At 39.9% G+C, this 14,977-nt stretch overlaps 1 protein-coding gene across 1 annotated transcript in view; it reads left to right on the top strand.

The window, feature by feature from the left end:
* The window catches only part of ZNF475 (zinc finger protein 475), a 71,905-nt gene that overhangs the window by 20,466 nt on the left and 36,462 nt on the right, over positions 1-14,977 (top strand). The window contains exon 2 of the mRNA XM_007449037.1: positions 12,213-13,448. Within this exon, the coding sequence (XP_007449099.1) occupies positions 12,426-13,448 (1,023 nt within the window). The 5' untranslated portion in view covers positions 12,213-12,425. The remainder of the gene's footprint in view (positions 1-12,212; positions 13,449-14,977) is intronic.

Below are 14,977 nucleotides of genomic sequence, written 5' to 3'. Positions count from 1 at the left end.
TCCAATGCCCAAGTTCTGACACAATCAGCTTGGGTTGGGGATCAGGAGTTGAATAATATGCTACAGAACATGACCACCCAGGGCCACCTATCTGCTGAGGGGGTGGGGCAGATTTCCTTAGCAGGGGCTGAGTATGACAAGCACCATAATTATAATATTTCATACTGCTTTGATCTGATAATTTTAAAAAATGTACTCATATTTCCCATAACTTTTCAGTATTTTTTTTTCCTTTTCAGGACTACAGGTCGGATTGTCTTTTAATGAAATATGAATAAAATGTTATTTGAATTAGCTGCAGAATGAAAATTTTGGAATTCATCAGAATATTTTTAAAAAGGAAGAATAATTTAAAAAATCTATAGTTAGTCTTCTAATTACATTTTTCAGCCTGCAGGATTATTTATGAAAATATGGGGCAGAAGACCTATTAGAACCATATAATAACAATTATGATATCATACTTACCACCTACCAGACAGTGTGCTAAGCATTTTATCTTACTTTTAATCCTCATAATAACTCTGCAAGGTATTATCATCCTACCAAACATAAGGTGAAATTGAGGCACAGAGAGGTTACATATCCCAAGATTCTGTAGCTGATAGACATTTTGGAGCAAGTGTTTAAAATAGACCTGAGTTTATTGCAAAAGTACTTTAAAGTGGAGATTAAAAGTATTACTGGGTTCTTGGTGTAAACTACTTTTTCTGCTTTTACTTAGCAAATTAGACTGTACCAATGTATTTGAGAGCTTGCTTGAACTTGGACTCTATTTCCCAGACATGTTAGTGAAATCTTGATTAAGATTTTAATGACCTGAGCCCATGACACACAGAAAGAGGCATGGGAATTGATTTAGCATCCAAAGGGAAGATGCTGTTGTAAATAAACACTTTCATTCTTGAAGCTCTGTCTAAATGCAGCAAAATTCTACAGCAGAAGTTCACTTTCTAGTCCAGAAGTATTTGTCAAGATTTTTAGCAAAAATGTTTAGACTTATGTTAGCTACTAGTAACATAAGATGGAACATGGAGCTAACTGCCTGAAGCAACATTAAACAGAATTTCAGAATTGGAAAGAGCATACAAGTCTGGCTCTGTGTAGTGTACATAGTCTCAAGAAGTTAGGTACAAATTGCATTTAATAAACCAGAGGGATCTATTTTCCTACTAAAAGTTTACTTGCAGAGTAAACTCTGCAATGGATCCTTTTAGGAAACAAAAGAACTTCCTTTGCCTAGTCTTTAAATGTTAAATGTTGATGTTCTCCAGATTTCCTCACTCATGATCTTTTTCCAGTTGTATGTTATATATGAGAAACTCTATAAAAGTTCCCCATTTCCTATAGGGAAATCAAAATTCTTGCGATTAGTTATAAGGCTTTTCATAATTTGTTCCCAGTATACCTTCTCAGTTACTTATATAAATTATTCACCATTCTTTCCCCTTTCTCACTTTACCTACTACCCACCTTACTGCCCATCTACACACACGCACACACACACAAAACCACTCACATCCATCTACAAACTCATATATACACATCCATTTACATACTCATATCCATCTACACACACACCCACACACCCATATACATACACACTCACACTCTTCCACTCACACCTATTCACACACCCCCAATCACTGACACCCATGTACATTATACACATTCACTTCCATCCATACACATACCACATCTAACAATTCACACCTCTATCCATACACTCATACCACACCCATCCACTAACAGTCATGTACATACCCACACCTAACCACTCACCATCTACACACTCACATATACATATGCTCACACTTGTACACATACATTCATATATATACCTATAATCTCACCCATCTGCCTTCCCATTTGCTCAAAGTAATCCTTATGTCAAAGTGGCATATTCTGATTCCTACAATTCTAAATAGGAAATGACTCTACAAAATGGAAATGTGTTTTCAGCTCAGGCTCGAAACTGGAAGTAACCTTTTCCACCCAGGAAGGGTTTAAACATCCACCTCCAATTGTTAGAGAAGGCTGACTGAGGTCCTGAGGACAGAGTCAAAAGGAGAGAAGGAAAATATTATGCATGCAGCACTTTGACAAAAAATATAGTCAGTTAACCAAGAGCAGAGTGTATTAAAGTCAAGTTTCTGAAGATAATAGTTAATAAAGACTCTACCAGTTGTAAATACGCAGATACAGAAACAAAGAATACAGTCAAAGAGGACAGGGGAGAGCAAGCTTGAAGTGTGTACGGGAAACACACATAGACCACACAGAGGAGAATGCAAAATCTGAAGGATTATTTCTTCAGTCACACTGGTTGAGGATTCTCACAAGAGCTAGAGAGAGATACTGGAACCCATTCTATAATGTTATGTGAATATTTATGTTTTCGCTACTATAGAGTAAATTGAATTACAATTCTCATTGTAGAGGGCTGACTGGGGCTTCTCAGCAAGGCCTCTGGGATGGAGTCACCCTGGTGGGGTTTCCAATGGAGACTAGAGCTGGGTGACCCTGAGCTGACTATTAAGATTCTGGGTCACAGTGGGGCCAAAAGTAGTGGAGCAACATTTTTGCAGAAGGCTCCATTCACAATGCTGATCTCTTTCTTTTGGGGTGTTTTAGTCTTCTATTACTGCCTTAGCAAAATACCATAAAATAAGAAGCTTAAAAGAACCCCAATCCATTATCTTATCATTCTATAAGTCAGAAGTCCAACATGGGTATCCTAGGGTAAAATCAAGGTGTCAGCAGACTGTGTCCCTTTTTGAAGACCCTGTGTTTGTTTCCTTGTCCTTCCCAGCTTCTAGAGCCACCCACATTGCTTGCACACAGCCTCTTCCCTCCACTTCTTTTAAAGTCAGCAATGGCTACTTGAATCCCTTTTCCCTTCAGTTGTCCCATCTCTTTCACTAGATGCGGGAAAGGTTGTCTACTTTTGAGAACTCATGTGATTAGGTTGGGCCTGTCACTTCTCATCCTGCTTTCTCCAGAATATAACGGAGTTGAAATATAAGACACACTTTTCTAGTGGTGAGCTGGTCTGTGTCTTCAGAGCAAATTAGCAGTGAGGTCAACCACAGGATGCCGCATTCTTCACTCCCTTGCAGATGGCACCTTGTCCTTAATGTGTTGGATTGTCCTTCTAGACTTAAAGTGGAGACAGACAGACAATGGGAACAATGAAACAGACAGAGAGCACAGGCAGTGGGAGAAAAAAAGCCTGCTGAAAACACAAGAGACAGTAAAAAACAGCATTCACAGAATTGATTTTAAATTGAATTCTTCCAATGAAAAACTCCAATCTTTCTGATACTAGGTGTGACTTAAAATACACACAGATCTTCCTTTTGTTTATTAAAGGAAAAGAGAACAAAGCAGTTGATACTCTCACTGACTTCCTTGCTATTTGACACTTATTGGGCATGGGGTGGAAGGAGGTTTTCAGTAAACTTTAAACCACAAAAAATTTAAACTACAAACTAAGAACGTTTGCAGATAAAGAGCTGTCACCACATTTTATGTTTGGCCTGGGCTCTGGGGACCTGGAGAATGAACAAGTTTCTCCTAGACACCAAGAGACTCCTTTTAGTGGTTTTCTCCAGCAGGGAATAGCCTTTGTAAGATTTCCTGAGCAATGAGACGTTGTAGTGGAGGATTCTAACCATCGACAAGTGCAAACCATCTGCCCTGTGAAATAGTTCCTTGTTCACAAAATTCAGAGATGTTGAATGAATGACAAGAGCTTTTTAATGACTTATTTACATAGGAGGATGAGAGATGTGGGGAGAAGAGCAACAGAAAGCCCCTGTTCAGAAACAGCCTTCAGCTGGTGGGTGTACCCAAACGACGGAGACTCCAGGGTCACCACCAGAGAAGACATGCTAAACGTATCAGGAAATAAGAGGCACACTCATTTACACACAGCAGAAACCCAGCCTTGCCTTTTGAGCTCCATCCTGGTTTTGACTTTCTTCCCAGGGACTTTCCTCAGAAACAGCTTTGAGTGGAAAGAGCATTATTAACAAAAGGTGTTGATGTCTGTAACAAATGGTAATGATGATCAGTTTAAGTGTTAACCAGACTTTGGGAGGCACCGACCTCCTGGAGGTGGGTAGAGCTAAGGCACAACTTTGAGGCTTTTGTAGGACAAGTGGGTGATGTGGTTAAAAAAGGTTCCTTCAGAATACAGTGAGGCCCATCTGTCTTATGCCAATCTATCTTGGCCAAGAAGATCCCATCAAAGGCAGCTATATTCTTTATTGTGTTTGTTTCAACCTGGAGGCACTAGTCTAGTAACTGCACTTCTGACACTAATACTCTGTGGCTTGGAAGTCTTTGCCAAAGATATTGCACTGAGTTAGCTCTCTGAGACAGTAAATCAAGAGTGTGAAGACAGTGGGAACTCTGTGCAAGCATATCGCATAATGGGAACTGGTAAACAATGAATCTATTTGTAATTCTTTTTAAAACTTAATACTGAAACAAGGGTATCTGTAGTTTTTCCCCCCATTATTTTTTATCATAATACATCAAATTTAGACACTTAATGGATATTGGATATCTCATTCTTTATGAGAAGGAATTACTGTACTGTGCTGTTCTTATACATTTTCAGTTTAAACTAACATAGATGGTACTTGAGAAAATGGTCAGCTTGGCAGAAAGAAAAAGTTCACCAAATTCTATAATCCCTGCAAGGAAGCATAAGTCTCTTAGGAAGTATTTCCAGCCCAAATCTTGGAAATGTAACAATAGTCTATATTATTAATAGCTTATTTATGGTTCTTTTTATTGACTGGTTCTTTCGTAATCTAATAACTTAAAATATCCAACATTCTTCATTTGGGAAATCATTTAATGGTTAATCAAGGGCCCTGACTAAAACAGAAGAGTAGCTCTTATTATATCAATGGATAACTAAATAATTATGGGAATGCTTCCAAAAAGTTCAGATGGCTTCCAAAACACATTTCTTGCCTGTTTGTGTTTTTCTTTTTCCTTTCTTTCTTTCTTCCTTTTCTTTTTTTCCTTCTATCATCTCTCCTGTGGCTGATCTAAACACAGGCTGCTTGATTTTTTTTTTCTTTCTGAAATTAGGTTCATCATTTTCTATGACCCTTTAATAATGTATGAAAATTCCTTCTCAGGTCACTGGTTCTTTTCTTTTTTGCCTTGGATATTTCTCTCCTTCCTTGAACCAAGTATTTCATCCTGACTCAACTTTCATTAGGAAGTTTCCCTTCTGAGTTTTTACCAATGAGTACGTCATGTTTTTAGTAGTTGTCTCCCAGAGAAAAGACTTCAACTGGGTTCTCAGTCTTCCGAGGGCAAGTGCTCCTTATAGTGATTTTCAAATATTTAACTGAGGAGAAAAATGGAGGAAAGGGGCATTTTAAAGCTAGAATCACAAAAGGTCACAGACTCAATTGAGTTTGAGAATCAAGCATGAATTTTTTTTTTTTTTTTTTTTTTTTTGGTACGCGGGCCTCTCACTGCTGAGGCCCGTCCCACCGCAGAGCACAGGCTCCGGACGCGCAGGCTCAGCGGCCATGGCTCACGGGCCCAGCTGCTCCGCGGCATGTGGGATTTTCCCGGATCGGGGAACGAACCCGTGTCCCCTGCATCGGCAGGCGGACTCTCAACCACTGCGCCACCAGGGAAGCCCCAAGCATGAATTTTGAATTGAACAAGGGACTGATGAGAAACTTTGCAAGAGTGCAGATTGGCTGTCCGATCTATAGGTTCAGCGCTTACTCAATATCCCAGCTTATGTTCGATGTTGCCACGTTGGAAGATGGGCTCTAGGCCTGATCTTCCAATTTTTCAAAAGAAACCAAAAATCCCAATTTTGTGTGACATCTCTCAATTTTAAAATAATGGCAACTAATTCAAACATTTTTAACTCTATGCAGGCCAAAAGCGGCATATCTCTGAGCCAGGTCTGGCTTATGAAACATTTCTTTAAAGTCTTGAAAAAGAGCTATTGGAATAGAGTCATTTTATTGGAATCGAACTATCCCAGATGTCAGAAAATATGGCATGTAGATTTGTTTGTTATTCAATGGCTGACTCTCCCAGTTTTTTGTCTATCCTTTGAATTTCTATACATTATAGGCCTCTAACGTGACTATCCTGGTGGTTTCCATAACCAGTTCTCCATCACTCCAAATGTCAATATTACAATTACACAGTCATACCTGTGTGGCATTTATGACTCTTGAGTACTCTGTGATTTGGATACTCAATATAGAGTGAAAATTACAGGCTCCATCTAATAATAGCTTTCATAGGGTGATATTATGAGCCTTAACATAAAATGCCCTTGCAGAAGGCTCTACTTACAAGCATAAAAAGTGCATTTCTCCCATTTTTGGTTTTCATAGCTTTCCTAACACCATAGACTATTATGTCTATACCTGACAATTAGATGGAATAAAAGTGAAAGAACTTATATCTTGGTTTAAAATTCTTCACAGTGAAGGAGAGACAAGGAAGGGGAAATTTTTCATTAGCTATTCAAAATCAGCCTGGGAATGTCAGTATGGACACCCAGATTCCCTAGAAGTCATGCCTCAGGCTAAATGGCTTTTCTGAAAGTGTTTCCATTTTTTACCTTTCAAACACTGCTCCTGTCTTTCCCAAGCCCAACCATCTCCAGTTCCCAGTTGCTCTTTTGTCCATGCATTTCAGAATTACTGAGGACTGCAAATGCCACTGGCCCAGGAGCTACCCAGAAGGGAGTGAGGGAACCAACCAGGGTGACTGGACCAGCTCCCCTCAACACTTCCTGGTCATCTCTGATCTATGAATGGGATTACCTTACTCTGATTCCCTCTGTGGCTGCAGTGACCTTATGGCTGGGTAGTCAGTACAGGAAGAGTATCATATAAAATTAAGAAGAATATGAATATTCCTAAAATGGCAGGTTTCCCCTTATGATATAATTCAGTTGATCACAATGGAAGAGCAACATTTTCTAGCTCTTGAAGGCTAGTGATGGTGTAAACATTATAAAGATATGTTTTCAGTGGTCTGAATGAGTTGGGGGTTGAATATTAAGCATCATATTATTTTCTAAGATGCTATGAAATAATTCATTTGAGTTTATTGCAATAGTAAGGTAATATGCAGCTTGAATATCGCAGATTTTTATTGCTTATATTCTGAGAGTGGCTGTATCAGTCAAGAGACAGAAACCATACCAGTTATTTAAACAGAGAGAATATAAAGAGTTGTTAAACAGGAATGAAGTTGTTACCTAGGTAACTAGCAAAGTAAAAAGAGAACTATTGTATAAGGGAGGTGGCAGCTACCATTCCTAGGGCTGAAGGATCAGAGGGAAAAGGTTTGAATTATTATGACTTAGCAACTTAGAAGAAGCACCCTATGGAGCTGAAAATCTGATTTCCAAAGAGGAAGAGCAGACTGGCTGATGGTGCTGTCTGCTGGGGGAGGGGAAATCAATCTGATCTGCAAATGTTGCAAAAACTGTAAACTGGTTTCAGCTACTGCTACAGGAAAGAACTGCTTTTGCTGAGATAAAGAAGTATTGCTGAGGTGATACTTACAAGAAACAAAAGCAGGCAGGAAACCCTTTAAAAAGACACAAGTCTTCTCTCTCCTCTAACCTCACATTTTCCCCCCATTACCAGTATTGGTAAATCATAATGCAAGGCTGGCTGGCAAAGCAGAAATGGGGTGTGCAGAGTCTCAGTGCCAGCATCACAAAGATGGATATAGGAAAGAGAGTATGGAATACAGAGACAATGCATTAATAACTGGCACAACAATGATGCCTCCTAGCTCTTTCAAAATCTCATGGAAAAAAATAGGATTCTATCCTTCTGAAGCAAAATGTCAATTAATTTTTTTCTTAAAAAAAATAAATTCCAGGAAAGGAGGTATTGTGAATCAGTTTCTTAAGAACCATTGGCTCAGTATTTAAAGTTTCAAGCTTTTTTATTTCTGATTTTTAGGAAAAAGTGTATATTTAATAAGTCAATTTTGCCTCATAAAACCTCTCAATTTTTTTCCTCATCAAAAAAAGGTCCTGAAATTTGAAATGTCACTATTAGAATTCATTTTGTGCCTAGATAATGACAACTATTAACCTATAACTCAGTGTTAGGTTTTTATGTGAGTAAAAGACTCTTAAAAATTGGCTAAGATACAAATTAACATTTATTTCTCTTATGTAAATAAGGCCCAAGGAAGACACTCCAGAGCTCCTATGATGGCTCTAATATTATCAGGGACTGAAGTTCATCAACATCTCTACTCTATCATGTCAAGGTTTACACGAATGTAATCTGGCCCAAGATGGCTGCTAGAGCTCCAGCCATCAGTTATCAGTACGAAGGAAGGGCAGAGGAGCAGGTTGTGTCCCCTACTTTTCAATAGGAGTTTTTACAAGTGCCACATAATATTTCCACTAGCTACAAAGAAACCTGTAGACTTTTGGCTGGGAAATCATGTGCCCAGCTAGAAAGTGGGGCTCTGTTAACTTGAGAGAATTTGCACAGAGTAACTATTGGTAGGGAACTAGCTGTCTCTGCCAGACTCTGGGAGGGATATTACCTCATCAATCATAATTCTTGGTGTAAAAGAGTCTATCAGCTCTTTTCTGAAAGCAAGATTTCATTGATAAGGAAGACTGGAGTGTATATGAGGGTACCAGGCAGGGGAGGCTACTGAATGGGGTGGATGGAGGATATTGAAGACAAACCTCCTCTGTTTTTAAATTTTACTCAGAGCCAGCATAAGTCCCAACTCCACCTTTCTTATTTATTCATTTGTCCATTTAAAGAATTTGGATTCTATACTAACAGAGAAAAGGTCATGTATCCATGTTTATTTTGTTTCAAAGAGCTAAATTATTTTTCAAAAGACTTCATCACACTTCTGCTTGTGTTCTTCCCCCTCTTTTATAGAGAAACACCTCCTAATGCTAAGATGAGTTTTGGATTTTCATGGTTATTATATTCATCTTTGTGAGTTTGTCTCTCCCTTCCCATGAACACCAAAGGGCATGGAAAAATGGCATCATATTGATAAAACATGATCCCTTCCAAGACATTCTTTAAACAGTCTATTTGCAAATATGGTCAAAATGAATAATTCAGGCCAGTTGGAGTGAACATTTCTCCATGGATGCTCAGGGTGAAACTGGCTGGCTTTGCAAAGTGGTTCTCTTTATAAACTAGCAACATTGCTTTATGATGTATCTGGGTGACAGGCCAAATTCTTAAGTGATTTAAGTATATGTATTTAGTATTTTCCAGCACTCTCGCTTTTAGAACTAACTTATAGGATAGAGCAGCTGACTGTGCTGTGCCTTGTCACATTGCCTTAGCAGAATCACTGGCAGAAACATCATAAATTTCTCCAGTTCCCCAAAACTTCACTCACTTCTAGCTACCTCATCTTCCATACATAGATACATTTAATCACAATAAGACAATTTTCAGGAGGACACTGGAGGAAGAAAAAGGATGAGTAAAAAAGAAAAGATGAAGATTCAATGGGAATTTTATGATGCTTTGTCATTTTTGATGCAGAGAAAATATTTGTAGTGCACAAGCACCTGCATGCACAAAGATCCATCCCTAATCAAAATAGTGACAGGGCTGCAAACTGAATGCGTCTGACCTCTTTGGGAAGCCTTCACTTTCACCCTGCAGCCAATTCCCCTCACCCACCACCTGAAGCTAGTAGTATAGATTTTTATTAAGGATATTGGTGAGATCAGGAAAGGATTATGTATTGCACACCACACAGGGAAAAACTTCGTCTAGAAAACCATTCACAGCAAAATAAAATGACCCCTATCGCTTAAAAAAAAACGCTGTCTTCAGTAACCTCAGTTTCTCACCTGCTTTTTCCATCTTGGAGATTTCTCTTCTTCTGTGCCCTATTCCCCTCGTCCCTTTCACCTCTTCCTTCTTCTAAAAGGGAGCATAAAAGCAGGTGAGAGCTTAGTTACCTCCCCATGGGGCATATGAATCATACATTAAAACAGGGATAAAAAAACTTAAGAGAAGAAGCTCTGCCGGTGGAATTTTAGGCAGAATGAATAATGGAAAGAGTCGAGCATTGGAGCCAAAGAGAGCTGGAATTGATTCCCAGTTCTGTCATTTAGAAACTGACTGTCTTGGGCAAGTTACTTGTCTTTTCTGAGTCACAGTTTCTTCATTTGTAAAAAGAAAATAATAATACCTGCCTCATAATCATTTGAGAATTAAATGAAATTATGTAAATAAAAATTAGTACAATATCTGATGCATAGTTGGCACTCAGTAAATATCAGTTCTCTTACTTTATGATTAGGGAGAGATGCAGGAGGTGTTGGAGCAAGTCATGGGGCTTTCTCAGAATTCTCATCTCCAGGGAGCAGTGTGGGGAGGGGGGGAGACTGCAAGCAAGACTAGGGAAATAAGCTCATTTGATCGCATTGATTTTTCCAATCTGTCTCCTTAAGTACTTTTGCTGTCTGCAACTTCCTGGTATCAAGGAAAATGGGAAACTGAATCAGGAGATCCTTGGTGAACAAGAAATCAGAACCAAAAAAGCAGAGTGGTTTGGAGGATTATTTCAGTCATGTGCTGTTTAAAACCTGATGAAATAATTTTACTGGATTCTTTGTGTTCTCTAGAGCCATTTTCTCTTTGGATGGTGATGATCAAGTGATAAATTTTGTTTTTTCAAGCTTCATTTTCTGTGTTGGTCATTCTGTTTGGGGCCAACACATTCTTTTGTCACATGTGTTAATATCACTGTCCTAGGATCTGTCAAAATGAAGAATAACTTCCTTTTCTGTGCCAGACCTGATTTGATAGCCTTAATTGCGAAGATTTAGACCTTTCTTGGCACCAAAATACGGGAACTGGGTGCATATCTCACAGCTCTTTTTTTCCCTTATCAATCGCAATGCCCAAGCAGTGTTTTGATATTACCAGCACGGCTGTCCTTGCTGTGCCTGAAGCCGTGTCTGCTGTGGTCTGCAGGGTCCAGCCTCAGATCAGGTGCTTCTCCCTCTGTGAATAGGAGCCTCTAATCCAGAGTGAGGTCATCCTTCAGGAAATGAAGAACGTCCTAAGACTTTTGATAATTACCTTTCTTGAGCTAGATTGTAGACCTGGGATAAAACTGACTCATGCCTTTACCCAAAGTAAAAAATCCTTTGGCTTCTGACCATAATGAGATCTTATCAGCCCTTTCTTCTGGTTTAATAAAATTGTTGGCCATGTTTTTTTACAAAAGGTATTTTGAAGATACATAGATAGATAGCTAATATCTATATAGAGATATATCTATATAAAACAAGAACATGAACACGATAGCTATAAAAAGAGCATCAAGTGAAGTCTGAGCATCTTCATCCCAGGAAAGATGTACAGATATACTACCAGGAAGAGTATAGCCCTGGGTTGCATCCTTGGCTTGACTGTTACGGCCACAATTTAATAACACTCCCGTCCCATGATGAAGAAGAGTAGATACCTGCTAAGTTACAAGAAGTTTACCACTCTCTGATGGTTTCCCTGATAATCCTCCTATTCACTATTGAATTACTTCTTCTGCCGGTTCTTAACCCTAGGCCCATGGACACTCAAAAATTCTAGCATATTACTATAGCTCAAGTAAAAGATAAATCACAACTAAAAATATTTGATAAATTATTTCGATAAAATTAGTTTCACTTGTACTAGTAAGAATTTTATTTTTTGCTTTTAAAATTATTATTCTGGGAAGAGGTCCCTAGGCTTCAAAGAACTGACAAAGGAATCCATGGCACTAAAAAGAATCCCTAAGGTAGTGGAAGGAGGTCTTTTTACATGATCTACAGTTTCATTAATCTAATTTTCAGAGGCCTTGCTTCTCTCCTCCATGATCTCACCACCATGCCTCTTGGTTTGTGCCATATATGTCTGTGATGTGCTCTTAATGTTCATCTTCCTTTGGGCAGAACACTACTTTCAACACAGTAACAGTGCAATTCATAATGGAATTTTTTTTTGTACTTATTTCAACATTTACTGAACAAATCCTAAGTGCTAGTTACTATGCTAGCCAAAGAGGATACTAGGTCAAAAAAAAAAAGTCACTGTTCTTTATCAACTTAAAATCTAAGTGTGTGTCTGTGTGTGTGTGTGTGTGTGTGTGTGTATGTAATAACTTCTTGATTTATGTTTCCCCTGAAGATCTTGGAGGCATCTGAGGTTTCATGGGGACTTTCCAGCATTCCAGACTGCTGCCTTGCAATGAAGCTCTGAGTCACTGTCTTTGGGTCTAAGGTACTGGCTACAATGTGGAACCCCAGAACAGCCAACCTGACTAACCTTCTCTCTAAGCAGAAGCCCAAAATATGTCTGGCCTGAAATCAGAGCAAGCACTAGAGAAAGACTTCTTTGTTAATGGAAAGAGGAAAGGAGAAAACGGTTTCCAACACGTTGCAACAGTCTTTCCACCATTCTAAAGAGCCTACCTTCCTTGTAAACCAAGCTGTTCTATCTAGTGCATCCCATTCTAGCTTTTTGCCAGAAATTGAGCATGTCAATCCTGGTGAAAAAATAAAGACAGACCCTCAGAAAAATAGACCTGGAACTGTAATACTCCTAAAATGGTCCAGTAGGAGGATTATGTCGGAAAGTCAGCCCAGCCCCCCTGTGATCCCATCCCGCAGGCCCGGGTTCCAGGTGTGCCATATCTGTGGCCGAGAATTTGGGTCCCAATCGCTTGGCATTCACAAGCCCCAGTGCTTGGAGAAGTGGCGTACTGAAAACAGCAAGTTGCCCAAGCACCTGAGGAGGCCAGAACCTTCCAAACCACTGCCTCTCAGTGGAAGTGGATCCTACAATCTTCAGGCAGCATTCCAGAGTTCCCAGGCTCAGCTGCTGCCCTGTGAATCCTGTGGTTGCAAGTTCTTGCCAGATCAGCTTCTTGTTCATCAGAGAAGCTGCAAGCCGAAGGGTGAGGGGCCCAGGGCACCAAACCCCAACAGTTCTGATAATCTTGCTGCTCTCAAGAAAGCTTCTGGTGGCATCCCAACCCGACCAAGGGCTCTCATCTGCTACGTCTGTGGTAGGGAATTTGGCACTCTGTCCCTTCCTATACATCAGCCCAAATGCCTGGAAAAGTGGAAAATAGAAAATGACCTGCTCCCCAGGGAGTTCTGCCAGCCACTACCACAGAAGCCTCAGCCCCTTCCAACTGGACAGTCCAACCAAGAGGGGCCGAGTCAAGCTCAGCTCGTACCCTACCCAAATTGTAGCCGGACCTTTGCCCCTGACAGCTTTCTGGTACACCAGAGAAGTTGTACAGCTCAACCTAGCGGGCCAAAAGTTCAAGATTTGACATTATGGAGTAAAGGTGGCCTCAAAGAGTCCACTAATTCCAAGCAGCAAAGGAACATGGCAGTACCCACTGTGACTGATAAGGTAATTCGTGCCACATGATATGCACTGGGTGGGTCTGGGGGTACATTCTGCCTCCAGGGGAATGAGAGAAAAATGTCCCCAGAATCAGCTCTCTCAACTCTTAGGATGGTTTCTTTCAATGCCTTATTTCTGCCTCAGTGCAGCCTAAGTTGACCCCCTGTCAGACTCCAGGGCTATATCTCTGTTGGTAAAGTAGATTTAAAAACACCCTTGCCTGGTAGATTCATAGTCTCCTTCCATTCTGCTGCCTAAAAGAGAGATGGACTTCTTTCTTCCTTGATCCCTCATACCAATAATCCTTGGGAGAGACTGGTATTTGAAAATGAGTCAGTAATGCTGTGTCTACATTACAGAGATATAATTCCCATTCCAACAGCCAATATTTATTACTGGTTTATTTTAGTCATCTACCTTAGGAATTCATTTTTGGCCATGCTGCTTATACTGAGTTTATTGTACTAAAATAAAATCTGTGTCAAAAACCCCAAATGACTTTAGCATAATTAAACACTGGAGCACTTGCAGAAATAAACATGCTCTAAAATGCAGCATGTTTTCTTTTAACACTTATATGGTTGTAGTATCTGGGGGATTAACCCCAGTGCAGACCCAAAGCCAACTAGGTGTGTTCATGGATCTAGGAAGTGCTCAGTTTCCGCTGCTGCTCTGTACCCTGTGTTTGGGTCAGACACCAGGCCATGACTTGGGCAGTTGTAAATGAGCATGACCCCAGGGATCCCCAACCTGTATGGTGAAATGTTGGGCCTTCACCTGAAATTTCATCATCAACCAGGACTGGGGAAGGATGCAAGATAGAGTGTGGTCCATGTGTTTTGTCCTTCCATGAAGCCAGGGAAGTGGTTGTGCTGCCATGTGTCACACCTTACAGAACATCACGTCGTGAGAAATAGGAGGTGGTCAAAGGCTTTTCTCTGTGACTTGCTACTTGAAATGTCCCACCTGCAGGGGTTCTTTAAACGAACTGTTCTCAGGAAACTAGGGTTACCCAAGCTATTGCAAAAATTAAACCAGAGGGATTGGGGGTTGGGTAGCCATACTTCATTTTTTACCCAGTTTTTCTTTGTTACTTCTTTTATTGCATTACTTTGGCAAATGTCGGGTACATTTTCCTAACTTCTATGTTTAAAATGAAATCTTTAAGTGAGATCTTTCACTTACTGGTTTAGAAGGTTCCAAGACAGTGATCTTAAAGCCGAAGAGTCAGACTAATGGGCATATTTTCCGATGAACTTGAAAAAGAACAGCTAGTTTCTTTGCCGAATGAAAACCCAAACTCGTAAGTGTGGTATGGGCTTCAGGCTGGTCTCATAAACATGAACTGTTTTTCTCATCTTCTGGCTGTTGCTTTTCTTCCAAAACGTGTGGGGTCTGGATCCAGTGAGCAAAAGAATCCATGTCTTAGAGCCACAAATCTGAAACTCCGTTAGTGTTCTGACTTTCAGCCCTGTTTCCTGATTGTATGCTTTTGCTTTAAGTGTTCTCATTACAGATCTCAAGATAGGAAAGAG

The sequence above is a fragment of the Lipotes vexillifer genome, unplaced genomic scaffold (genome assembly GCF_000442215.2).
Source record: "Lipotes vexillifer unplaced genomic scaffold, Lipotes_vexillifer_v1.1 scaffold1124, whole genome shotgun sequence".
NCBI classification, from domain to species: Eukaryota; Metazoa; Chordata; class Mammalia; order Artiodactyla; family Lipotidae; genus Lipotes; species Lipotes vexillifer.
Note: the sequence above shows the minus strand (reverse complement) of the source record. Positions and strands in the feature narration are given on the sequence as shown.